Consider the following 26,589-nt stretch of genomic DNA (forward strand, 5'->3'; position numbering starts at 1 on the left):
TTGTGCGAGACTTCGAAACGTCAAGTGTCGACGCCGCCATTTTGAAAGCTGTTTTCCAAACGAAGTATTGCACAAAAACGAGCTTAAATGACGATTACTGCCGACTTTTTTCAAACTTTCCTGATCGCTATCGAAACAAACAAAACTTCCGACTCGATCACGTCGGCATTCGAAAGAGGGCGCGCGCGTCTTGACAGCGTTTGCAGATGTCGGTCGCTTTGATTTCCGCTGTACGTTTTACTTCCGTCCTACGATGTCTCGCACAGGTCTCGACGAATCTCGTTTACGGCCATTGCTTTGACATATGGACTGATATATTACAGAGCGTATTTCAAACACTCATAACTTGCTATAGCAGCGACAAAATAGCGATCGAAAATGCATTCCGATATTTAATAAAACGAGAAAAAGAATTTTGATGATAAAATTTGTCTTCAGTTCTCCTTTGAATAATATAAAATCAGGCATAACATTAAAACCACTGACTGGTGAAGAAGTGAATAACATTAAGTCATTACAGTGGCGCCGGTCAGTGGGTGGGATATATGCAGCAGAAAGAGAAGAGAACAGCCCGTTCTTGAAGTTGATGTGTTGGAAGCAGGAAAAATGTGCAAGCATAAGTGAGTGGCTTTGACAAGCACCAAATAGTGATGTCTGGGTCTGATCATCTCCAAAATGGCACATCTTATGGGATGTTCCCGGTATGCAGTGGTTAGTACTGAACAAAAGTGGTCCAGCACAAACTGCTGAAAAAGTTAATGCTGGCTAAAACAAAGGTGTCTGCATTAACTTTTTCAGTAGTTTGTGCCGGACCTTGACGACGCTTTGTACACTATTGGCATTATCTTAATATCTTCATGAGGTCGTCACCTGGAATGCTTTTCAATTAACAGCTGTGCCTCGTCAAAAGTTAATTAGTGGACGAGTTTATTGCCGCCTTAATGCGTTTGAGATCAAACAGTAAATAATAAAAATACAGTAAAATAGCTCAATTCAACACCTGCAGTAACCCATATTACATCAAGAACCCTCAACTAAGTAAAGAGAAATGAAGAAGCTTTGAGCTGGAGAGCTTTCTTTCAGTTAATTCATTAAATAGAGACGGAGGTGAAGAGAAAGTGAAGAGCGGTGCAGGTAGTGAAGGGTTACTCTCGCAGGATAAACAGGTTAGAGAAGAGTGACATACCGACAGCTCTGAAGAGGCACGCACCGTCTTCCTTCATTTTTTTGATCACAAATCCTTTCTTTTCCCGAAGTGCTTTCTCAAACCAGTGCTCCTGCTGCAGAGAGAGAGAGAGAGAGAGAGAGAGAGAGAGAGAGAGAGAGAGAGAGAGAGATGGACAGACAGAGAGAAAGAGAGATGGAGAAAGGAGCAAGAAAGAAGGGGGAGAGAAACAGACAGTGAGTTAGTGAGAGAGAGAGGAAGAGATAGAGAAAGGAGCAAGAGAAAAGGGGAGAGAAACAGACAGAGTGAGTTAGTGAGAGAGAAACAGACAGACAGAGGGAGAGAGACAGGGACAGAGAGAGAGAGAGAGAGAGAGACAGCGAGAGGGACAGAGAGACAGACAGACAGAGATTGAGAGGGGAGCAAAAGAGAAGGGGGAGAGAGACAGACAATTAGTGAGTTAGTGAGAGAGGGAGACAGATAGAAAGAGGGACAGAGATAGACAGACGGACATAGAGAGGAACAGAGAGAGATTGAGATGGAGAGGGGAGCAAGAGAGAAGGGGGAGACAGACAGACAGAAACACAGTGAGTTAGTGAGAGACAGAAAGACAGAGATGGAGAGAGAGGGACAGAGAGAGAAAGAGATGGAGAAGGGAGCAAGAGACAGACAAAGACAGAGCGAGTTAGTGAGAGAGAGAGAGAGAGAGAGAGAGAGAGACACAGACAGAGAGAGAGAAAGAAAAATAAAAAAATATATATATTACATGTCCGTCGAGAACCTTATGGAAAATGATTTTCTCTCTGTTCTGGGGTGTGTTAACTTTATTCCCTGCTAAATTTAAAAAAAAAAAAAAAAGATTTTTTGCTTTGTCCAGGGTGCATATAGAAACATCTGTACAGAAAAGTCACTTATTAATAAGCAGATGTTATAAAACATCTCTCAAAGTTTATTCACCCAGTAGAGAGTAAACTGAGTGTTTAGCGCCCTCTAGTGCACTACAGTGGGATCAGCAGTTATTCAGTCCAGCACTATCTAAAGCAGAGGAGGTAAAACTGCAGGATGAAAGAAATGCAGGAGGGTAGAGGTGAGGGGCGGGGCACAAATACCAACAGGTAGATATTTAAATGACTGTATAAGGCGTGTCTTTACGTGCTGTTAAAATGCTGACTTCCTACACGTCACTTGGAACATTCTTTAAACAAAAAAACCCCCACACCCCACAGGGGAGATGATGGACATTGGTTCAGGTGTGGTGAACTCTCCAGTGTTACCTGACACGCTAAGTTCCGCCCCCTTCCACAGGTTACACGAGTAACATTCTGACCGAGGCCGAGTCAAAAAGATGAAACAGTTGAGCAATGAAGCGTTAAATCCAACACTTTACAAATACAAAATGAACAGAAAGTCTGATTGTTTGCTTTGCTTTCCTGCGCTGGTCTGAGAGACACGAGCTCTCCAAGAACTTTCTGACATCTGAATGATTTCCACTCATCCTGATGAGATGAACATGTCCCTCATCCAAAAAAAAAAAGTCCCAGGCAGGGATTGGCCAAGAACAGCTTGCATGATGTCCAAAAAAAAAAAAAAAAGTAAGTCATGGCATATCCTGGATATACCATGAACTGAAATCACAATTTCAAGCTGTACGGCTATCTGACTCGAGTCACAGCTGTGGCTCCGCGAGCATTTGTGTGCGTGTGTAGATCTACGCATCATGATCAAGCCTCGCAAGGTTGCGCTGATGTAAACAACAAACATGGCTGCCTCCAGTGAGTTTATGCCGAGATTCTATATTTATATATATTAAAAAAAAAAAAAAAAAAAAAAATGCACTAAGAGGCTCCGGTTGAAATTATGGATTCTCTTCGATGACTGGTATAGTACCATTTTATTCATGGCTCCGCCTCTCACAAAATAGTACGATCCAATAGCCTGGGCCCGCCCATCCTAAGCATGACGCAACACGAGGGCCTGTTGCGAGCTTAGTCTGGCCAGGCAAGCTATCTACAGCTCTTCCAAGCTCCCGAAAAATTGGGAACCAATCAACTTTGAGCATCTCCAACGGCCCTGGATAGAGGCGTGTTCAAGGCAGTGACGTTAAGTAGAACTGCAACCGGAAGCCATAGATTGTTTACAGAATCTATGCCGGAAGCGCTTCATTCACGCTTCCGCATCTATTACGCATAGATGCTGTATTGAAAGCATTCAACGGGAAGTTCTCATTGAAAACGGAGCAAAGAGCAGCCCTGGAGGTATTTATTGAAAGGAAGGACGTTTTCGCCTTGCTCCCGACCGGCTTCGGTAAGAGTTTAATCTACCAGTTAGCCCCGTCGCGTTGCATACGTCAGAGGAAAGAGTGATGTGATTGGTTTAAGCTTCGTCACAGCCTTTTCTGGCTTCGACCAGTAGCAAACTGAGGCATTTCAGGGAGGCGGGTCAACCACGGGCTCTGGGAAACGGTTGGGCTTAATATCTTGGCCAGACCAATAGCTCGGAGAGCTTTGTCGCGTTAGCCAGAATAACGATCCAAGTCACCTCAGGGAATCCATAATTTCAACCGGAGCCCCTTAGTGCATGGTATATATGATTAATATACAGTATTAGTCACACCGGACATCTACAGATAGGGTCTATTCTTGCTACACGTTCGCCAATTTACACAAACGCATCCATCATCCGGTTACGTACTTCCTCAGTATTGCCAAAACAAAAATGCTCCTTTTAAAAAAAACAAACTCCATAAAAATTTCTGAAAACTGTCTCCCATAATGAACAGAAGCTGATTAGAGAATCGTAGCATACACTGGCACACGGGAGACATTTCGAGGAAAAGATACTTCATCCATCCTTTCAGCTTCAGTTCGTGTTTTATCTCAGTCGGAATGAGATTGGATCCAGAGCCTATCCCAGGAAAACTGGGCTTGTGGTCGGAATACATCCTGAATAGGACACTCGTCTATCACACATGCACTTTAGAGAAGCTAATCCACCCAGTGGCATGCTTGCTGCAGGGTTGAGGAAACCCAAGAACCACGAGGCTCTCCAGAGACACCCAGGAACAATACATAGATCTCCAGGGACATACAGGAAGAATACACTGGATTTACAAGAAAAAGATGATGACGACATCATTGGTGCCAGGATGCCATTCGAAAAGATTTCACAATATTAGCACGGTGTCACGTAGTCGGAACACCTGAACGTGTCTGTGCGTTTATTTTCTCCAAACCGGAAACCAGCACGTCTGCAGATTTGTGCGTTCACGGCGTTTAGTCCAAACACCGTAAACGTGTTTCAGAGGAAAAGTAGTGAAAGCATGCTCAAAAGGCACTCCAAGTCGCTGGATGATATCACGACGTCACATGCTAATTTGCATATTAATTATTCCTCATAACCATTCGCATATCAAATTACAAATGTAAAATTTTTTTTTTTTTTAAAAGGGTACATTTTTTTACTTCGAATAAAATAAAATACAACAGACTGGAGAAAAGAAAGGACAATTTATTTCTTAAATAATTTAATTCACGGAAAAAGTCTCCTTTGGTCATGACATCACAAAGTAAACTTTTGCAACTTTACAAAACTCTTTAACCAGAATATGGACAAAAAGAAGCAGAGAGAGAGAGAGATGAAAGAGGAGTCATTATGTTGCTCTGCTGTGTTGCTGCGCCTCTGAACCAGAACGACTGGGAGTAACGGCGCTGGAATCAACGTCTGTGTAAAAGGGACAGCCGGCAGGGCAGGACAGGACTGGGAGGCTTTTAACACTGATGTTCTTTCCAAGAGCAGCACTAATTCAAACGTCTCCGTCGTGTAAGGTCCGCACGCCTTTCTGCCTCAAATCACTTGCGACTTCTCTTCACTTTCTCCTCCAACATATTTCTGATCAGCAAACGTGTGCACAAGTCTCTCAACTCCTCTCTTCCTCGTTCACTTTCACTCTGATATACATACTCACCCTCTCTCTCTCTCCATGTGTCTATCTGAATCTCTCTCACACACTCCGTTTCTGGGTCTCCGTCAGTCTCATGCACTTCCTCTGTGTGTGTGTCTCTCTCTCTCACCCTGTGTGTGTGTCTCTCTCTCTCACCCTGTGTGTGTGTCTCTCTCTCTCACCCTGTGTGTGTGTCTCTCTCTCTCACCCTGTGTGTGTGTCTCTCTCTCTCACCCTGTGTGTGTGTCTCTCTCTCTCACCCTGTGTGTGTGTCTCTCTCTCTCACCCTGTGTGTGTGTCTCTCTCTCTCACCCTGTGTGTGTGTCTCTCTCTCTCACCCTGTGTGTGTGTCTCTCTCTCTCACCCTGTGTGTGTGTCTCTCTCTCTCACCCTGTGTGTGTGTCTCTCTCTCTCACCCTGTGTGTGTGTCTCTCTCTCATCCTGTGTGTGTGTCTCTCTCTCATCCTGTGTGTGTGTCTCTCTCTCTCACCCTGTGTGTGTGTCTCTCTCTCTCACCCTGTGTGTGTGTCTCTCTCTCATCCTGTGTGTGTGTCTCTCTCTCTCACCCTGTGTGTGTGTCTCTCTCTCTCACCCTGTGTGTGTGTCTCTCTCTCTCACCCTGTGTGTGTCTCTCTCTCTCTCTCACCCTGTGTGTGTGTGTCTCTCTCTCTCACCCTGTGTGTGTGTCTCTCTCTCTCACCCTGTGTGTGTGTGTCTCTCTCTCTCACCCTGTGTGTGTGTGTCTCTCTCTCTCACCCTGTGTGTGTGTGTCTCTCTCTCTCACCCTGTGTGTGTGTGTCTCTCTCTCTCTCACCGTGTGTGTGTGTGTCTCTCTCTCTCTCACCGTGTGTGTGTGTGTGTCTCTCTCTCTCTCTCACCGTGTGTGTGTGTCTCTCTCTCTCTCACCGTGTGTGTGTGTCTCTCTCTCTCTCACCGTGTGTGTGTGTCTCTCTCTCTCTCACCGTGTGTGCGTGTCTCTCTCTCTCTCACCGTGTGTGCGTCTCTGTGTGTGTGTGTGTGTGTGTCTGTCTCTCCCTCCCCCACCCCTTTCTCTCCCCCCGTGTCTGTCTGTGTTTCTCTCCCTCTCTCCTCCCTTTCTTTCTCTCTCCCCCTCCCTGTGTCCGACTCTCTCCGTGTCCGTCTCTCCCTCTTCCCCCTCCGTCTGACTCTCCCTTTCTGTGTCTGTCTCTCCGTCTCCCCCTCATGTCTGACACTCTCCCTCTCCGTCTGTCGCTCTCTCTCCCTCTGTCTCCCCCATGTCTGACTCTCTCTCTCTGCCTGTCGCTCGCTCTCTCTCTCCGTCTCCCCCATGTCTGACTCTCTCCCTCTGTCTGTCGCTCGCTCTCCCTCCCTCTCTCTCTCCCCCATGTCTGACACTCTCCCTCTGTCTGTTGCTCGCTCTCCCTCCCTCTCTGTCTCCCCCAGGTCTGACTCTCTCCCTCTGTCTGTCGCTCGCTCTCCCTCTCCCCCAGGTCTGACTCTCTCCCTCTGTCTGTCGCTCGCTCTCCCTCCCTGTCTCCCCCATGTCTGACGCTCTCCCTCTGTCTGTCGCTCGCTCTCCCTCCCTGTCTCCCCCATGTCTGACGCTCTCCCTGTCTGTCTGTCTCTGTCTCCCCCATGTCTGACTCTCTCCCTCTGTCTGTCGCTCGCTCTCCCTCCCTCTGTCTCCCCCATGTCTGACTCTCTCCCTCTGTCTGTCGCTCTCCCTCCCTCTGTCTCCCCCATGTCTGACTCTCTCCCTGTCTGTCGCTCGCTCTCCCTCTGTCTCCCCCATGTCTGACGCTCTCCCTCTGTCTGTCGCTCGCTCTCCCTCCCTCTGTCTCCCCCATGTCTGACGCTCTCCCTCTGTCTGTCTCTGTCTCCCCCATGTCTGACTCTCTCCCTCTGTCTGTCGCTCGCTCTCCCTCCCTCTGTCTCCCCCATGTCTGACTCTCTCCCTCTGTCTGTCGCTCGCTCTCCCTCTCTGTCTCCCCCATGTCTGACTCTCTCCCTCTGTCTGTCGCTCGCTCTCCCTCCCTCTGTCTCCCCCATGTCTGACTCTCTCCCTGTCTGTCGCTCGCTCTCCCTCTGTCTCCCCCATGTCTGACTCTCTCCCTCTGTCTGTCGCTCGCTCTCCCTCCCTCTGTCTCCCCCATGTCTGACTCTCTCCCTCTGTCTGTCGCTCGCTCTCCCTCCCTCTGTCTCCCCATGTCTGACTCTCTCCCTCTGTCTGTTGCTCGCTCTCCCTCCCTCTGTCTCCCCCATGTCTGACTCTCTCCCTCTGTCTGTCGCTCGCTCTCCCTCCCTCTGTCTCCCCCATGTCTGACGCTCTCCCTCTGTCTGTCTGTCTCCCCCATGTCTGACTCTCTCCCTCTGTCTGTCGCTCGCTCTCCCTCCCTCTGTCTCCCCCATGTCTGACTCTCTCCCTCTGTCTGTCGCTCGCTCCCCCTCTCTGTCTCCCCCATGTCTGACTCTCTCCCTCTGTCTGTCGCTCGCTCTCCCTCTCTGTCTCCCCCATGTCTGACTCTCTCCCTGTCTGTCGCTCGCTCTCCCTCTCTGTCTCCCCCATGTCTGACTCTCTCCCTCTGTCTGTCGCTCGCTCTCCCTCTCTGTCTCCCCCATGTCTGACTCTCTCCCTCTGTCTGTCGCTCGCTCTCCCTCTGTCTCCCCCATGTCTGACTCTCTCCCTCTGTCTGTCGCTCGCTCTCCCTCTCTGTCTCCCCCATGTCTGACTCTCTCCCTCTGTCTGTCGCTCGCTCTCCCTCTCTGTCTCCCCCATGTCTGACTCTCTCCCTCTGTCTGTCGCTCGCTCTCCCTCTCTGTCTCCCCCGTGTCTGACTCTCTCCCTCTGTCTGTCGCTCGCTCTCCCTCTCTGTCTCCCCCGTGTCTGACTCTCTCCCTCTGTCTGTCGCTCGCTCTCCCTCTCTGTCTCCCCCGTGTCTGACTCTCTCCCTCTGTCTGTCGCTCGCTCTCCCTCTCTGTCTCCCCCGTGTCTGACTCTCTCCCTCTGTCTGTCGCTCGCTCTCCCTCTCTGTCTCCCCCGTGTCTGACTCTCTCCCTCTGTCTGTCGCTCGCTCTCCCTCTCTGTCTCCCCCGTGTCTGACTCTCTCCCTCTGTCTGTCGCTCGCTCTCCCTCTCTGTCTCCCCCATGTCTGACTCTCTCCCTCTGTCTGTCGCTCGCTCTCCCTCTCTGTCTCCCCCATGTCTGACTCTCTCCCTCTGTCTGTCGCTCGCTCTCCCTCTCTGTCTCCCCCATGTCTGACTCTCTCCCTCTGTCTGTCGCTCGCTCTCCCTCTCTGTCTCCCCCATGTCTGACTCTCTCCCTCTGTCTGTCGCTCGCTCTCCCTCTCTGTCTCCCCCATGTCTGACTCTCTCCCTCTGTCTGTCGCTCGCTCTCCCTCTCTGTCTCCCCCATGTCTGACTCTCTCCCTCTGTCTGTCGCTCGCTCTCCCTCTCTGTCTCCCCCATGTCTGACTCTCTCCCTCTGTCTGTCGCTCGCTCTCCCTCTTTGTCTCCCCCATGTCTGACTCTCTCTCTGCCTGTCGCTCGCTCTCCCTCTGTCTCCCCCCCATGTCTGACTCTCTCCCTCTCTGTCTCCCCCATGTCTGACTCTCTCCCTCTGTCTGTCGCTCACTCTCCCTGTTTCCCCATTTCTGACTCTCTCCCTCTGTCGCTCGCTCTCCCTCCCTCTGTCTCCCCCATTTCTGACTCTCTCCCTCTGTCGCTCGATCTCCCTCTGTCTCCCCCATGTCTGACTCTCTCCCTCTGTCTGTTGCTCGCTCTCCCTCTGTCTCCCCCATGTCTGACTCTCTCCCTCTGTCTGTTGCTCGCTCTCCCTCTCTGTCTCCCCCATGTCTGACTCTCTCCCTCTGTCGCTCACTCTCCCTCTGTCTCCCCCATTTCTGACTCTCTCCCTCTGTCTGTCGCTCACTCTCCCTCCCTCCTCCATGTCTGACTCTCTCCCTTTCGGTGTCTGTCGCTCTCTCTCCCTCTCCCCCCGTGTCGGACTCCCTCTCTGTCTCCCCTCGTGTCGGACTCCCTCTCTGTCTCCCCCTCATGTCTGATGCTCTCTCTCCCTCTCTGTCCCCTCCATGTCTGACACTCTCCCTTTCTGTCTGTCGCTCTCTCTCCCTCCCCCCCATGTCTGTCGCTCTCTCTCCCTGTCTCCCCTGTGTCTGACGCTCTCTCTCCTTCCCCCCGTGTCTGAGTCTCTCCCTCTCGGTCTGTGTCTCTCCTTTATGTGCATATATAAAAATAACACAGTGGCTGTTACTTCCCTTAAATGTGAATTATTTAACAGAAGTGATATGTTGATACGGTGCTCAGCTTGGGTTTGAAGAGTGATATAAATGTGCACAGCTTAGAAGAGCACCAACACTCAGTTCACACGCCGCTGTTTTGAACACTCATTGGAAGTTCATATGCTCGGGGTATTTATATTTCCAATGTGTCGATACATCACCCGAGACGCCAACGCTCTGTTGTGATACGTCACTGCGCTGGTTGTGGAACATTGTCTCACAACGTAAACACACACACACACACACACACACACACACACGTGTGGCTTCCTGCTGGTTTTATTTGGTTCAGTGTAAACAACCAAAAGGCGGAATATTGAGGTGTCCAATTTACACCCATAGTGTGGAATATCAGTGTAAAAAAAGTGCTCATTAGGAAACCATGGTGATCAGTCTGCATTACACACTGATGGCAAGTCAAGCGAACCTGCTTTAAAAAAATTTTTTAAAAATTGTTAAAGGCCTCTAAAAAAAAAAGGTCACCAAAATACAAAAAAAAAAATCCAAATGTTAAACAAACGTGATCATTCAAATCAGTTGTCAACAAAAGGTAGGTCTAACATACGTCTAATAAGTATTTTGTATTTGTAAGGTTGAGTGTGTCTCAATAACTAACCGATAAGTCTTTGTTAAAACGAGAACTGAAGTCATTTTTAAACTTGCTTTATTTCTTAACATGTTATTCGATTACGTTTTCGGTTTTACTAACCTTATATCGTGACTCGTATCGGCAACTAATCGCAATTAAATATTATACTTATCGGCCTATTCGGTTTTTAGCCGTGTTGAATTTAGTTCGTTTGGTCCACGGCAGGCGTCGCTTATCCGCGCGATCTTCACGAGACTTGTGCGAGACTTCGAAACGTCAAGCGTCGGCGCCACCATTTTGAAAACTGTTTTCCAAATGAAATATTGCACAAAAACGAGTTTAAATGACGATTACTGCGTACTTTTTTCAAACTTTCCTGATCGCTATCAAAACAAACAAAACTTCCGGCTTGATCACGTCAGCATTTGAAAAAGGGCGCGCGCATCTTTTGACAATGTTGGTAGATGTCGGTCGCTTTGATTTCCGCTGTGCGTTTTACTTCCGTCCTACGATGTCTCGCACAGGTCTCAACAACTCTCGTTTACGGCCATCGCTTTGACATATGGACTGATATATTACAGAGCATATTTCAAACACTCATAACTTAATATAGCAGCGACAAAATAGCGATCAAAAATCTCATCTCATTACCTCTAGCCGCTTTATCCTGTTCTACAGGGTCGCAGGCAAGCTGGAGCCTATCCCAGCTGACTACGGGCGAAAGGCGGGGTACACCCTGGACAAGTCGCCAGGTCATCACAGGGCTGACACATAGACACAGACAACCATTCACACTCACATTCACACCTACGCTCAATTTAGAGTCACCAGTTAACCTAACCTGCATGTCTTTGGACTGTGGAGGAAACCGGAGCACCCGGAGGAAACCCACGCGGACACGGGGAGAACATGCAAACTCCACACAGAAAGGCCCTCGCCGGCCCCGGGGCTCGAACCCGGACCTTCTTGCTGTGAGGCGACAGCGCTAACCACTACACCACCGTGCCGCCCGCGCGATCAAAAATGCATTCCGATATTTAATAAAATGAAAGAAATAGAATTTTGATAATTAAAAAAAACGTCTTCAAAGACATTCCTTCGATTCTGTAACCTCATAACCAAGTCTAAACTGCAAGCTACAATTACCAAGTTACACAAGGCTGGTGTTGGCAGTCAACTTTACACCCATTACAACACGATCTAGTAATTTACATCAGTGGATTCGGGGCTTTTAAACACTTCAATAGCGCACATGGGACAATAAAAAACACGAATGAAAAATATTTCTCCAGCAGGAGTAATTGGTCCAAAACTGAAACTAACAGACGGATAATTAAAGAAATGATAAAGCGAGAAATGCAAAGTTTCCGCCAATCCTAAAATGTAGGTGCTTGACAAGATGCGCATAGGTCATAGACTACAGATTACAGAAATAATATAATTTTTTTAAAAAAAGGATACAAAATACAGAGTGGTTACGGATTTTAATACGGATGCTCGTAATTTACAGATTAGTCATGGACGTTTCAGTATATTATGGTTGCTGATGTCATACACATGACGCATCACGGATGCAGAGATGCCTACCCCAAATTTTGAATTTCAGTATTCTTGAAAACATTTTTCAGTATTTTGGAATGACTTTCAGTAACATTAATTTATGCGCATTTCCATTATAACGAGGTATATATACCAATATGTTTAACATTTAAATTACTAAAAAGAACTGTTTTGTGTGAATTGAATAAACAAAACGCAAGCAGCCATCTCAACTGAATTTCCACTCAACAAATTTCTAGAGCATACAATATATCACATTTTTATAAATACAATAGTGTTCCCTGTTTGCAGACATTACGGTTGACTACCAATCATTGGTATTGAATGTAACTCCTCAAAAGTATTATATTATATTGCCTGGGAAAATGTTCTACCTGTTAACGGATTCTAATAAAATTAAAAAAAAAAAAAAAAATCTTATTTCATGCCAAAAGAGAGTCCGACATTGTTGTCTTAATGTCCCAATATATAAATACTTCAGCATAATGCTTCAGAAGAGACATTGAATAAAATAACATTTATAATTGTATTTAAAACAGTGGAATGATCAATTTTTTGCCACAATCCCAACAACACTAATCATAAAATTCTGTTTTTGATCACACTACATGTACATTTGCACTTGCAACACTGAAAAGACTTTGAATTAAAGAAGTACAGCCCGTGTTTGATATTTCAGTGAATAAAAATCAGACATGTAAAAAGAAACTGAATAAGTTTAACTCACATTTCATGGCACTAATTGGCAAGTTCAACTCCAAGCACCGGTCAACCATCACCGCTTCAGCACGGGTCACGTTCCGTGTCTTTTCATCCACAGATTTCGCAAAAAACTGCTGGATACCCCCAGATTTACTTTCCGCCTGACTCGCCATTTCAGTATACTCCATATGTTTTTTTTTTTGTAGTTGACATGCCGCGTGCAGTCATCGCGACCACCATGAGTGATGTTAATGTCAGTTCTACACAGTTTGCAGTGCGCGTATCCATTGCCCTTTTGACTGGGTGTAATGCACGGCCATTCTACCGTATCGAAAATAGCGCGAACAAATGTGCGGAATCTGCGCATGTCACACACAGCATGTGTGGTTGTCGTAAAAATAAATAGCCGTGAATCGCGCATGGATTGAAAAAGTCGCTTGGACATTTAAAAACAACTCACTGGAATTTAAGACTTCATAATTCCATACAGAATAACAGTGTTTGCCCTAACATCGTATTTACGTAACTTTTCCGTACAAAATACGGCCAATCCGTACTAGTAGGCATCTCTGCGGATGGTTAATTTTACAGACGTTGCTACGAGCCTGCAGAACAAGGACACTGACGTCACAAAGATCGTCTCCAAAGATGGTGATGCTATCTGCCAACGGTAGCTACATGATGGAGGTAGAAGTGCCAGATAAAGTCGAGCCAATGCTAACTAATTGGCAAACGAGTCTTTCGATAAGAAATGCAGAACATCTAAGGTGGGGTTTACATTAGACCGTATCAGCGGATCATCAGGTTAATGTTTTTAAAACGATTAGTGTGCACACAGCAACGCCAATACACGATTCGCGTGCACACAGCAACGCCAATACACGGATACGCTCGGCTCCGCAGGCATCCTGCGCTCCAAATCACTCTGCCCTGAACAGCGAGTGCCCTCTGGAGGGTGCGCACTCCGGCCCTGCGCGGCTCACAGAGCGCGCGAGTGAAGCGCACGAGCAGTGATTCGGGACTGAGCCGCTGTGTGTGAGATCCCAAGTGCATATCGGGCATGCGCGTCACTTACCACTTGCAAGTGGAAGGATGGCAAGCCTAAAGACAATCATAACTCAGGGATGTGATTTGGGGCTGGTGAAATTATCTGAAAATTTTAGCCGGGGGGCTGGGGGCCGCAGGCCCCCAGCTGGTCCAGGGCAGCGGCCTGGTGGGGGGGACAAGGGGGGGAAGCCCCCCGAAGCTCCTGGGTTCTTCTGACTTAAAAATTGTACTAAAATGGCAAGCAAACACACAAGAAAAAACTTGTCATGATTAACAAATTCAAGCCAATTTAATGGTCAACATGCAACTCTGACACACACACTCTCGCTCACTCTCACACACACTCGCTCACACACACTCTCGCTCACACACACACACACTCTCCCTCACTCTCACTCACTCTCCCTCTCTCACACAGACACACACCCCAAAGAACCAGCGCGAGCAGGGCCCGCTAGCCCCGCGCCTTGTGACGTAATTCGCCCCGAGGCGAGCCGCGGTTTTTCTCCAACCATTCCCAGCGGAATTTTTTTTTCATTATTCTGTCGATTTCTTTAACTCGATTTGCATCTTTACGCCTCGATCACGGAGGCTGCCATCTTTCAACTCTGTTTGAAGCGAGTTACGTACAGCTATCTAACAAGCGCGTTCATTGGTTGTTACAGAGCGATGAGCCAATCACGTACCTCGTTTCATCTCATTGACGTAATTACGTCATTTACGCAACTACGTCATTGAGATGAAACGAGGTACGTGATTGGCTCATCGCTCTGTAACAACCAATGAACGCACTTGTTAGATAGCTGTACGTAAGCTTGCTTCAAACAAAGAGTTGAAAGATGGCAGCCTCCGTGATCGAGGCGTAAAGATGCAAATCCGAGGCTGCCATCTTTCAAACAAAGTCGGAACGAATAGGATACGAATGTGGATGAGGGAAAAATCGGAAAAAATTTTTTCAAGTTTTGAGATGAAAAAAGCGGAATTCCGCGAATTCGTGGAAAAATCACATCCCTCATGACTACACAATGGGCAGTATTTGCATCAGTATTTTCAGTATTTTCATACTTTTATACTCTTTAATGAAAGGTGATACAAGGCGGAAGTCCACGCCGTTTTTCAGCAGTCGTGTCACATGACCAACGCCAGCGAATCAGGAAGGTGGATGTCACAGTGACGTTGTCCAATGACGAAGCCAGCTAGAGCTCAGCACAGCGTATCCGCGTATTCTCAATGTTTACACAGCACCGGACCAGACACGATCTGGATTGAATACGTGGACCCTGGCGGATTCCCGTTTCCCAGCGTTTTAATGTAAACGGACAGTGCATCCGCGAAGAAAACGAGACAGATACGGTCTAATGTAAACTTGGCCTAATAATATACGGACAACACCAGAAGGGGGTGAAGTTTACACATTTCACCCAAGTAGAAAGTGGGTAGCAGATAGTCAGAGGGATATTACAATAAAAATAAAAATGGATACAAAATACGGAGTAGTTACAGATTTTAATACAGATGCTAGTAATTTACTGAAACGTCCATGACCAATCCGTAAATTGTGGATTGGTTACCGATTTCATACAGATAAAACGAATCAAGTCTAAAACAATTCAATGTTTGGACTACCGAAGTTCATAACTAAAACATCTTACCTGCATTTATATGTTTAATTTACGATTGATATTTCATAGAAAATTGCATCTGTACATATATTATTTACCAGCTTAAGGTCGGTCCGTATCGTGAAATACCGTCACCGAGGTAAGTATTTTCAAGACCGAGGTCATAGTATTTCACGATACGGACTGATCTTAAGCCGGTAAATAAATTTTTTTTTTCTTTACCAAACTCTAACAGAAAATGAGAGCGCCCGAAGGGAAAACCATATTTAGAACAATCCTGCTACAAGGCGACACAGCAACATGTTTTACTTCTTCGTCAGGTATGTCTTCCACCTTTCGACCTTCATTTAAGCCTCGGTCACAACCGGACGTATGATTTTTTTGGCCGTGCGATTTTTGGCGTTTCCCCAAATCGCTGCATTTTTTTTTTTTGTTCGTGGAGAAAGACGCACGTTGGCTGTAAGTTTGTCTTGCAACCTGAAAAAACCGTAAGCGCCCGTAGAGTTTGACATGACAAAGAACCTCTGCGGCCAGTCTACGGCTCGAAAATCAGCAGGTCACACGTGCGCCCTCTGTGCGTTTCTTGCGTTTTTTGCACGTAGACCGGCCGTAGGAGCACGTACGGCTGGTTGTGACCTAGGCTTTAGGTTTCAACAGAACTTCCCAAAGACATTGAGGTTGTAGGTCATCGTTTTTATTGTATTTTCTGCCCTTTGCTCCTCAAACTGCTGGATTTGCTCGCCATTAGCAACAGTTACAGGTTTTTGGCTTTCTCCTGAAACGTTTTCTTTTATTTCGTCTTCATCAGGGTAGTAAAACTCGCTTTTGCTGTGAAGACTGTCGTTATCGCTATCCACGCTGTAAAATTAATGCTATTATACTAAGAAATGCAAAAATAAACACCGACAAAAAAAAAAAAAAAAAAAACCTGCTACCATCTTTGTTGTTGTTGTGAACGAACGAGTCGCCAGAGGTCCGTAACCAGGGTTCGGATGGTAGGATTCCGGACCGCTTGTGAGCCAATCAGAGCGCATGATTTGATGGAAACTGGACTGCGAAAAAGATAATTTGTATTATTTTTTTCCGTGAAACTGTATTTTGTAAACGGTCCAAGATGTCAGGTGTGCCGTTTTCTCAGTTCCCCACCTCACCTGTGGTTCAGAGAAAGTGTGCATATTATATATACACGAGTTGTTTTACAATCAGGGGACAAAGTTTGTGTCACGGGGTCCAAAATTCAAATTGATTCAAACTGGTTCTTGTACCAGTTTTTAAGTGAAGGACAAGTTAAAGAACAGATTTCAGGTAATTTTTTGACATGCGTGTACGGTAGTTTTGTGTAATCTGCTATAAGATGGGAGAAACAAATTAAGTGATTCTCGGAAAGGACATTTTTTTGACAATTCAGAATCCACTACTTCCATAGTGCTTTTAAATATAAAGGCTGTAAGCTTTGTGTTAGTTGTCTCTAATATTTATGTCCCAATATATTGACCGCATTTTAGGATGAAAATAATCATTTTAGATATGTTATTTTATATTGAAAAATTAGCTGTCTCGGAGAGGACTTTTTTTTGACACAATTACATACTAATTTGATCAAAATACAACCCCGATTCCAAAAAAGTTGGGACAAAGTACAAATTGTAAATAAAAACGGAATGCAATGATGTGGAAGTTTCAAAATTCCATATTTTATTCAGAATAGAACATAGATGACATATCAAATGTTTAAACTGAGAAAATGTATCATTTAAAGGAGAAAAATTACGTGATTTTAAATTTCATGACAACAACACATCTCAAAAAAGTTGGGACAAGGCCATGTTTACCACTGTGAGACATCCCCTTTTCTCTTTACAACAGTCTGTAAACGTCTGGGGACTGAGGAGACAAGTTGCTCAAGTTTAGGGATAGGAATGTTAACCCATTCTTGTCTAATGTAGGATTCTAGTTGCTCAACTGTCTTAGGTCTTTTTTGTCGTATCTTCTGTTTTATGATGCGCCAAATGTTTTCTATGGGTGAAAGATCTGGACTGCAGGCTGGCCAGTTCAGTACCCGGACCCTTCTTCTACGCAGCCATGATGCTGTAATTGATGCAGTATGTGGTTTGGCATTGTCATGTTGGAAAATGCAAGGTCTTCCCTGAAAGAGACGTCGTCTGGATGGGAGCATATGTTGCTCTAGAACCTGGATATACCTTTCAGCATTGATGGTGTCTTTCCAGATGTGTAAGCTGCCCATACCACACGCACTAATGCAACCCCATACCATCAGAGATGCAGGCTTCTGAACTGAGCGCTGATAACAACTCGGGTCGTCCTTCTCCTCTTTAGTCCGAATGACACTGATTTCCATAAAGAACTTCAAATTTTGATTCGTCTGACCACAGAACAGTTTTCCACTTTGCCACAGTCCATTTTAAATGAGCCTTGGCCCAGAGAAGACGTCTGCGCTTCTGGATCATGTTTAGATACGGCTTCTTCTTTGAAATATAGGATTTTAGTTGGCAACGGCAGATGGCACGGTGAATTGTCTTCACAGATAATGTTCTCTGGAAATATTCCTGAGCCCATTTTGTGATTTCCAATACAGAAGCATGCCTGTATGTGATGCAGTGCCGTCTAAGGGCCCGAAGATCACGGGCACCCGGTATGGTTTTCTGGCCTTGACCCTTACGCACAGAGATTCTTCCAGATTCTCTGAAACTTTTGATGATATTATGCACTGTAGATGATGATATGTTCAAACTCTTTGCAATTTTACACTGTCGAACTCCTTTCTGATATTGCTCCACTATTTGTCGGTGCAGAATTAGGGGGATTGGTGATCCTCTTCCCATCTTTACTTCTGAGAGCCGCTGCCACTCCAAGATGCTCTTTTTATACCCAGTCATGTTAATGACCTATTGCCAGTTGACCTAATGAGTTGCAATTTGGTCCTCCAGCTGTTCCTTTTTTGTACCTTTAACTTTTCCAGCCTCTTATTGCCCCTGTCCCAACTTTTTTGAGATGTGTTGCTGTCATGAAATTTCAAATGAGCCAATATTTGGCATGAAATTTCAAAATGTCTCACTTTCGACATTTGATATGTTGTCTATGTTCTACTGTGAATACAATATCAGTTTTTGAGATTTGTAAATTATTGCATTCCGTTTTTATTTACAATTTGTACTTTGTCCCAACTTTTTTGGAATCGGGGTTGTAGTCTGAAAACTTACTGGCATTCAACATTAAAACTTAACTATGTTTCCAATGATATGGAACCAAATATTTGTTTTATGGTATAAAGAATGATTTAAGTGCATCCCTTTTGGAGCTACCTGTGGTCAAAAAAAAGCACTTTTTCTAAATGACACGAGTAATTTTGCTAAATATGTCCGTGAAGATTCTCAATCATCCAGGTCATAGTAAACTGTGGGTGGTAGAAATGGGCAACTGGACTTGCTTGAAGATTCTGGAAAACGTTTCACCTCTTTCGGACGAGAGGTGAAACGTTTTCAAGAATCTTCAAGCAAGTCCAGTTGCCCATTTCCACCACCCACAGTTTGCTAAATATGACATATTGCCATACATTCACCAAAAATAACGTTATCACCAATTTTTTTTTTTGCATGGTAAATAGAGCTATCACAGGGCTACAATAAACAACCAAGTTTATTTAGTCAAGCCTTTTGATATTGAAGAGAAGTGTTAAATGTGATTTTTAGCTTGCGTACCCTGATTGTAAAACAACCCATATATATATATATATATACACACATACACACACAACTGTTCAAAAGTTTGGGGTCACCCAGACAATTTTGTGTTTTCCATGAAAAGTCACACTTATTTCCCACCATAAGTTGTAAAATGAATAGAAAATATAGTCGAGACATTTTTCTGGCCATTTTGAGCATTTAATCGACCCCACAAATGTGATGCTCCAGAAACTCAATCTGCTCAAAGGAAGGTCAGTTTTATAGCTTCTCTAAAGAGCTCAACTGTTTTCAGCTGTGCTAACATGATTGTACAAGGGTTTTCTAATCATCCATTAGCCTTCTGAGGCAATGAGCAAACACATTGTACCATTAGAACACTGGAGTGAGAGTTGCTGGAAATGGGCCTCTATACACCTATGGAGATATTGCACCAAAAACCAGCTAGAATAGTCATTTACCACATTAGCAATGTATAGAGTGGATTTCTGATTAGTTTAAAGTGATCTTCATTGAAAAGAACAGTGCTTTTCTTTCAAAAATAAGGACATTTCAAAGTGACCCCAAACTTTTGAACGGTAGCATATTATATACACACACACAATAATAGTGAAGCATTAACCCTGTCTAATGACCCACCATATGAAGTGACAGGAGGCCTGCTGCAATAACCCCAGTCTTTATTAAAAAGTGCTTTAAATTACTTTAAAAAAATAAAAAAAGAGTGACCTTGCTGGCTAAAGAACGACTTCAATGTTTAATGCTAAACGTGTCAGTCAGGTTCTGGCTAAGCTGTAAACACAATGCTAGCTCATTCAAATCTGAGAACACTACTGCTATGCTAAGTCTCTTACTGTTTACTTTGAAAATTGTTTATAATTAAAAAGGTGCTGACATTAAATACGAACATTTTTGATGAAGTTTTCTCTAAAACAAACAAACAATGACTATAAAATGTCCCCAAGTGGATTTTGGGGACGACTTGTTGACGTTCAAGCTAGTTAGCTAGCTAGCTATAATTATTGAGCTAGTTAGCTAGCTAGCTCCGTGAGTGTATGTACCTGTTCCACCGTGGCCGGATCCTCAGACTGCAGTCTGGACGCGTTCTCGTACTCATCCTCGCTGTTATAACCGGCGCCTTCTTCGGGATCCGAGCTCGGACCGACACCACCGCCTCCGGAGACGCCGGGTCCGGTTCCTCCGCCCGCTACTCCTCCGGTGCAAGTCGCCTGACGCCGCCTCTTGCTGAGTCCCGGGCCGGAACAGCAACTCCCGATCCCGCCAGCACCACCGCATCCTACACCGCCCGTGAGCTCTCCGCGGACACCGGAGATCCCGCTTCCGTCTCCCGGCCCGGCCGGAGAACCCGAACCCACCGGCGGAGGAGAGGCCTGCTGCGGCCGGGAGCTCGACTCATTCCGCCTGTCCTCCCTGGACGAAGGCGGAGCGGTCTGATACGACCACGGCGGCGGAGAAGCTCTGGGCCTGGCGCCCGTCCGCACGGCGTGGGAATGCGGGTGTGGATGCGGGTGCGGGTCGGATCCGCTCCGTCGGTCCGGGTCGTCGGTGTGATCAGAAACGCCAACGGACGAGTTCGGCTTCTTCTTGGGCAGAATCGTCATGTTGGTTTCGCGAGCTGTCTATTTAACTCAGACTGGGCTGGGGGGGAGGGGAAGGGAAGGGGGAGGGGAAGGGAAGGGGAGGGGGACGAGTCCTCCGTTTAAACGTTCTGCGTTCGATCCACAATCGACGTGAACGTTCCGTTGACCCGCGCGAGCGCCCCTGAACGTTTCACCGAAAAGCTGAACGGTTGTTTCCTTTTTCACGTTAAAAAGCGACGCCGTTTGAAACAAAAACAAAGCCACTGCTTCCCGTCCGTTCTCCACTTTCCACAAAACATCAACACTCGGGTGACGGCATGCACACGTCACTTCCTTTTTACAGCCGCTTTTCTTCTCCTTTAGTGTCCTAGGCAACGGCCACGATTTAATTCTTGCCTTCTAAATAGCACGCGCTGCCAAATTACAACCGCCACTGCTCGCCTTTTCCTGAGACTTCATTCAAAACCCCGCACTACACCACTAAATAGTATGCAAGACTAGAAACCGGCCACGTCCTGGACAGCATACTACCGCACTAAATAGTCCAGATCCGGCTATGTCTTTAATCGCATACTACCGCGCTAAATAGTATGCAAGAGCAGACCCGGCTATGTCTTGAATCGCATACTACCGCACTAGATAGTATGCAAGAGCAGATCCGGCTATGTATTTAAACGCATACTACCGCACTAAATAGTATGCAAGAGCAGACCCGGCTATGTCTTTAATCGCATACTATCGCACTAGATAGTATGCAAGAGCAGATCCGGTTATGTCTTTAATCGCATACTACCGCACTAGATAGTATGCAAGAGCAGCTCCGGCTATGTCTTTAATCGCATACTACCGCACTAGATAGTATGCAAGAGCAGATCCGGCTATGTCTTTAGACATAGATCTTTAGATCCGGCTATGTCTTTTATCGCATACTACCGCACTAAATAGTATGCAAGAGCAGATTCGGCTATGTCTTTAAACGCATACTACCGCACTAAATAGTATGCAAGAGCAGATCCGGCATTGTCTTTAATTTCACACTACCGCACTAAACAGTATGCAATACTATAAAGAGGCAATGCCCTTATTTGCATACTAAGGCACTGGATAGTATGCATAGATTTTGGATGTAGACATTTTTTTGTTATAATACAGTTATTCCTCATTCTTGTTGTTGTTGTGATGACATTATTATTATTATTAATAATAATAATAACATTGTTTTATTATTATTATTATTATTATTATTATTATTATTTTTGTTGATGATGAGGTATGGTGGTGTAGCAGTCAGCACTGTCACCTCACAGCAAGAAGGTCCGGGTTCGAGCCCCGTGGCCGGCGAGGGCCTTTCTGTGTGGAGTTTGCATGTTCTCCCCGTGTCCGCATGGGTTTCCTCCGGGTGCTCCGGTTTCCTCCATAGTCCAAAGACATGCAGGTTAGGTTAACTGGTGACTCTAAATTGAGCGTAGGTGTGAATGTGAGTGTGAATGGTTGTCTGTGTCTATGTGTCAGCCCTGCGATGACCTGGCGACTTGTCCAGGGTGTACCCCGCCTTTCGCCCATAGTCAGCTGGGATAGGCTCCAGCTCGCCTGCGACCCTGTAGAACAGGATAAGCAGCTACAGATAATGTATTATTATTATTATTAATAATAATAATAATAATAATAATAATAATAATAAAAATAATAATATTGATGTTGGTTGTGATGATTTCTTCTTCTTCTTCTTCTTCTTAATGTTGTTCTGATGATGGTGGTGGTGGTTATTATATAGTCTCTCCAAACTCCGTCCCTCTTTAACTTCATCTGCAGCTGAAATGCTTATACATGCTTTTATCACCTCAAGATTGGACTACTGCAATGCCCTACTCGATGGCATTCCAGCCAAGCGACTAAATAGGCTGCAATATGTCCAAAACTCAGCTGCTAGGGTACTCACTCACACCAGGCCCTGGGATCATATCACTCCTATTCTCTACAACCTGCACTGGCTCCCAGTCAAATACCGCATCAGAGCCATGCAAAGACCTTTGGAGGGGCAGGGGCTCAACATTCAAAAAAGAGCACTTGGAACAAATTTTTCACACAAGTTAACTTTATTCAAAACTACATTTCAATTGCAACTGAACATTCTGTGTGTGTGTGTGTGTGTGTGTGTGTGTGTGTGTGTGTGTGAGATCCATCTAAATGCTGCAGTATTCTTCAAAGCAGCAGTCTTCGGTTTGCCATGTTCTTGAAAATGTCTGTGACAACACTGTATTCAATATGGATATCTTTCTCATTTGCCAGCAGAAGAAGGTCTGACAGCCTTTCTTCATAACAAAGGCTGCGGAGTTTTGTCTTCACTAGCTTTAACTTTGAAAAGGAACGCTCTACCGTTGCAGTTGACACAGGTAGTGTTCCATATATTTTCAGCAGCCCAGCCAGCTCTGAAAAAACCAAGTCGGCATTGTTCTCCTTGAGCACAGAAAGCATGGATGCCACACTGGGGAGGCAAGAGTAGGAGGAGTGGAAGACTTTAAGTTCCGTCAGTAATTTCTCCTCTTCCTCAATCTCATAAAACTCACAAAGCTTCTTGACAGATGCTAGTGCTTCTTCTGGACTTTTCCGTGTTTGCCAGTTGTTTTGTTCAGTGAGGTGTTGCAAAGCGCTCAACACTTCCCATGTAGTTCAAACTAAAGTTTCCGAATCTGCCACGTTAATGAAATGGATGGAGCAAACGGTTTAAATATAGCCTATAGGCGGCTTCATTAAATGATAAACAACCCTACGCATTTACTGTTGTGTTCTAAGCTGCACAATATTGCATGTTCAGATAAGAAATGAAAGGAGACTTTCAGTGTGACCTTACCATGCCGTTCCTCGCACTGTCTCCCACTGCCAACCGCCTGCATGCGCTTTCTGCACGGAGGCTCACTGAATGCATGACGTCACGGATTGATGCCCACATTTACATAGAAAAACGTTATTTTATAAATCTATAATTTCGTATATTATTGTCAAATTGGGGCGGCACGGTGGTGTAGTGGTTAGCGCTGTCGCCTCACAGCAAGAAGGTCCTGGGTTCGAGCCCCGTGGCCGGCGAGGGCCTTTCTGTGTGGAGTTTGCATGTTCTCCCCGTGTCCGCGTGGGTTTCCTCCGGGTGCTCCGGTTTCCCCCACAGTCCAAAGACATGCAGGTTAGGTTAACTGGTGACTCTAAATTGACCGTAGGTGTGAATGTGAGTGTGAATGGTTGTCTGTGTCTATGTGTCAGCCCTGTGATGACCTGGCGACTTGTCCAGGGTGTACCCCGCCTTTCGCCCGTAGTCAGCTGGGATAGGCTCCAGCTTGCCTGCGACCCTGTAGAACAGGATAAAGCGGCTAGAGATAATGAGATGAGATGAGATTGTCAAATTGTAGAGAATATTGATGTTGGAGCTAACTTATCTTTTACAAATATTAAAAAAAAAACCAAAACAACAAAACAGTCCCTATGAAAAGGGCACTTTGGACAGCAAACAAATCAAATCAAATCAAGTCAAGTTTATTTGTATAGTGCTTTTAACAATAAACATTGTCGCAAAGCAGCTTTACAGAATTTGAACGACTTAAAACATGAGCTAATTTTATCCCTAATCTATCCCCAATGAGCAAGCCTGTGGCGACGGTGGCAAGGAAAAACTCCCTCAGACGACATGAGGAAGAAACCTCGAGAGGAACCAGACTCAAAAGGGAACCCATCCTCATTTGGGCAACAACAGACAGCCTGACTATAATATTAACAGTTTTAACAGGTATAACCCTCAACTGTCCTCATGGGGCCGTCCTTCACAGGAGCGGTGCGATAAAACTCCGACCAGACACAGGGCACCAGGATGGATCAAGCAGGTCCAAGGGGCAGAAGAGGCCAGCATCTCAATCCCAGGATCAACATGTAACTCAGAGGGACAGATTTGGGGGGGGGGAGAGAGAGAAAGAAAACACAGGTTGTTAGGTATGCCCTAAAAATGACAAGTATTAAATCTGTGTGGTAGACTCGCAGAGACGAGAGTCTTTACATCAGGCATAACACACAACAATGGCATGTTAATATGGTAAAAAATATCATGACCTGCTCTGGCTGGATGCTTGATTGGGTGATGGGAGCACACTCCTCAGCAATGATGAGATGCAGATGGGACCCTTAGGGCTGGCCAAGACAATTCAGTTACATTTCACCGGGTCTGGGACATGCGACAGAATGTCTGACAGAAAAGGGCCAGGGCCTAGAGCACCTGTAGCACCGGTTCATTGCACGTGGGTGGACCGCATTCAGTGCAAAATTATCCTACTTGTCTACAAATTCCTACATATCCTGGCCCCTCCCTATTTATCAAATCTCCTAACTCCATATCAGTTACCTCTAAATCTTCGCTCCACAGATGCCCACCTATTCGCAGTCCCTTACTCTCGGCTCTGCTCTATGGGTGACAGGGCTTTCAGTGTAAATGACCCTACACTCTAAAAAATAAAGGTGCATCAGTGGTTCTTCAAATCTCTGGATGGTTCCATGGAGAGTCAAAACTCTGTGATGAACCATTACATTATGCGAAAGGTTCTTCACATTGGAAATGGTTCTTCAGAGCCTGGCATTCTCTTACCATTTGCTGGTCAATGCACATAGGCTATGTTTACACAAATCTGTCTTCACTGCTCAAACAAATGGTTTAAATGGTTCTTTAAAGAACTGTTGCATGAACGGTTCTTTGAAGCCCTGAAAAAGGTTCTTCTATGGCATCGCCCTGAAGAACCGGTACTGGCCCAATTATTTTTTAGAGTGTAAGCTGTGGAATGCCCTGCAACTAGCGTTGCGCCAATGCTCAACACTGTCCTCTTTCAAAAAACAGCTAAAAACACATCTCTTTAGCTTGGCCTTTTCGCTTTGATTTTTAATAACGTTATTTATTTCTCATGATCTTATTATTGTTCTTATTCTATTGTTTTGCTTTTTATGGTTTGTTTTTTACTGTTCAGTGTCCTTGGGTACCTTGAAAGTCGCTTATAAATAAATTTATTATTATTATTGTGGTGATGATTGTTGTGGTGATTTATTTAGATTATTATTGGTGTTGATGATTTATTAATGTCATTGTGATGATGATTGTGGTAGTTTATTTCTCACTTTTCTGTGATTTAATACATACTGATCCTCCTCTTCACTTTTCAATTCCTTTCTTTTTTCAACTCATCCCTCCTGTATATTCGATCCTTTTTGTCACTTTTGTTTTTCTATTTTTCTTTGTCTCTCTAAATGCCTTTTGAGACCGGAAGTAAAACTGATAACAGATCAGATGATTTTCAGAGCAGATATGGACAGGAAACAAAAACTCATCTCATTATCTCTAGCCGCTTTATCCTGTTCTACAGGGTCGCAGGCAAGCTGGAGCCTATCCCAGCTGACTACGGGCGAAAGGCGGGGTACACCCTGGACAAGTCGCCAGGTCATCACAGGGCTGACACATAGACACAGACAAACATTCACACTCACATTCACACCTACGGTCAATTTAGAGTCACCAGTTAACCTAACCTGCATGTCTTTGGACTGTGGGGGAAACCGGAGCACCCGGAGGAAACCCACGCGGACACAGGGAGAACATGCAAACTCCGCACAGAAAGGCCCTCGCCAGCCACGGGGCTCGAACCCGGACCTTCTTGCTGTGAGGCGACAGTGCTAACCACTACACCACCGTGCTGCCCAGAAACAAAAACATATACATATGTAATAATGAAGGGCAGCACGGTGGTGTAGTGGTTAGCACTGTCGCCTCACAGAAAGAAGGTCCGGGTTCGAGCCCCGTGGCCGGCGAGGGCCTTTCTGTGTGGCGTTTGCATGTTCTCCCCGTGTCCGCGTGGGTTTCCTCCGGGTGCTCCGGTTTCCCCCACAGTCCAAAGACATGCAGGTTAGGTTAACTGGTGACTCTAAATTGACCGTAGGTGTGAATGTGAGTGTGAATGGTTGTGTGTCTCTGCATGTCAGTTCTGCGATAACCTGGCGACTTGTCCAGGGTGTACCCCGCCTCTCGATAAGCGGCTACAGATAATGGATGTAATAATGAAAGCTATGTTTGCAAATTATGTTCATGTGCTTAACTGAAATACACATTTAATCACAGAAAATGGTGGTAATTGATTGAGCTAACATTAGTTTTACATGACCTTGTTAAAGTCGTGTGGTACAGTTTGTTGTAAAGAAAGCCTCCCGCCTTCATCTATTAATTAAATAATCCGTCCTAAGGTGTGAAATCACAAGTACTTGAAGTGTGACAGTGTGAAGTGTTGGAGAAAAGAGGACTGAAATTACTATTTAAGGGGGAAAATGTTAGATGAAGGAAAGCCTCTTCGGAAAAAAAAAAAAAAAG

General features: G+C 45.4%; 1 protein-coding gene across 3 annotated transcripts in view; it reads right to left on the minus strand.

Moving 5' to 3' along the window:
- The window catches only part of otud5a (OTU deubiquitinase 5a), a 102,069-nt gene extending 81,512 nt beyond the window's left edge, over positions 1–20,557 (minus strand). The window contains exons 1-2 of one of the 3 annotated variants that reach the window (XM_060932415.1): positions 19,668–20,557; positions 1,187–1,280 (exon numbers count right to left, since the gene is read on the minus strand). In XM_060932415.1, coding sequence (XP_060788398.1) covers positions 1,187–1,280; positions 19,668–20,228 — 655 coding nt within the window. In that variant the 5' untranslated portion in view covers positions 20,229–20,557. The remainder of the gene's footprint in view (positions 1–1,186; positions 1,281–19,667) is intronic. The other 2 variants (XM_060932414.1, XM_060932413.1) reach the window with 2 other exon arrangements.
- Between the last annotated feature and the right edge of the window lie 6,032 nt (positions 20,558–26,589).

This window comes from Neoarius graeffei, chromosome 10 (assembly GCF_027579695.1).
Source record: "Neoarius graeffei isolate fNeoGra1 chromosome 10, fNeoGra1.pri, whole genome shotgun sequence".
Classification (NCBI taxonomy): Eukaryota; Metazoa; Chordata; class Actinopteri; order Siluriformes; family Ariidae; genus Neoarius; species Neoarius graeffei.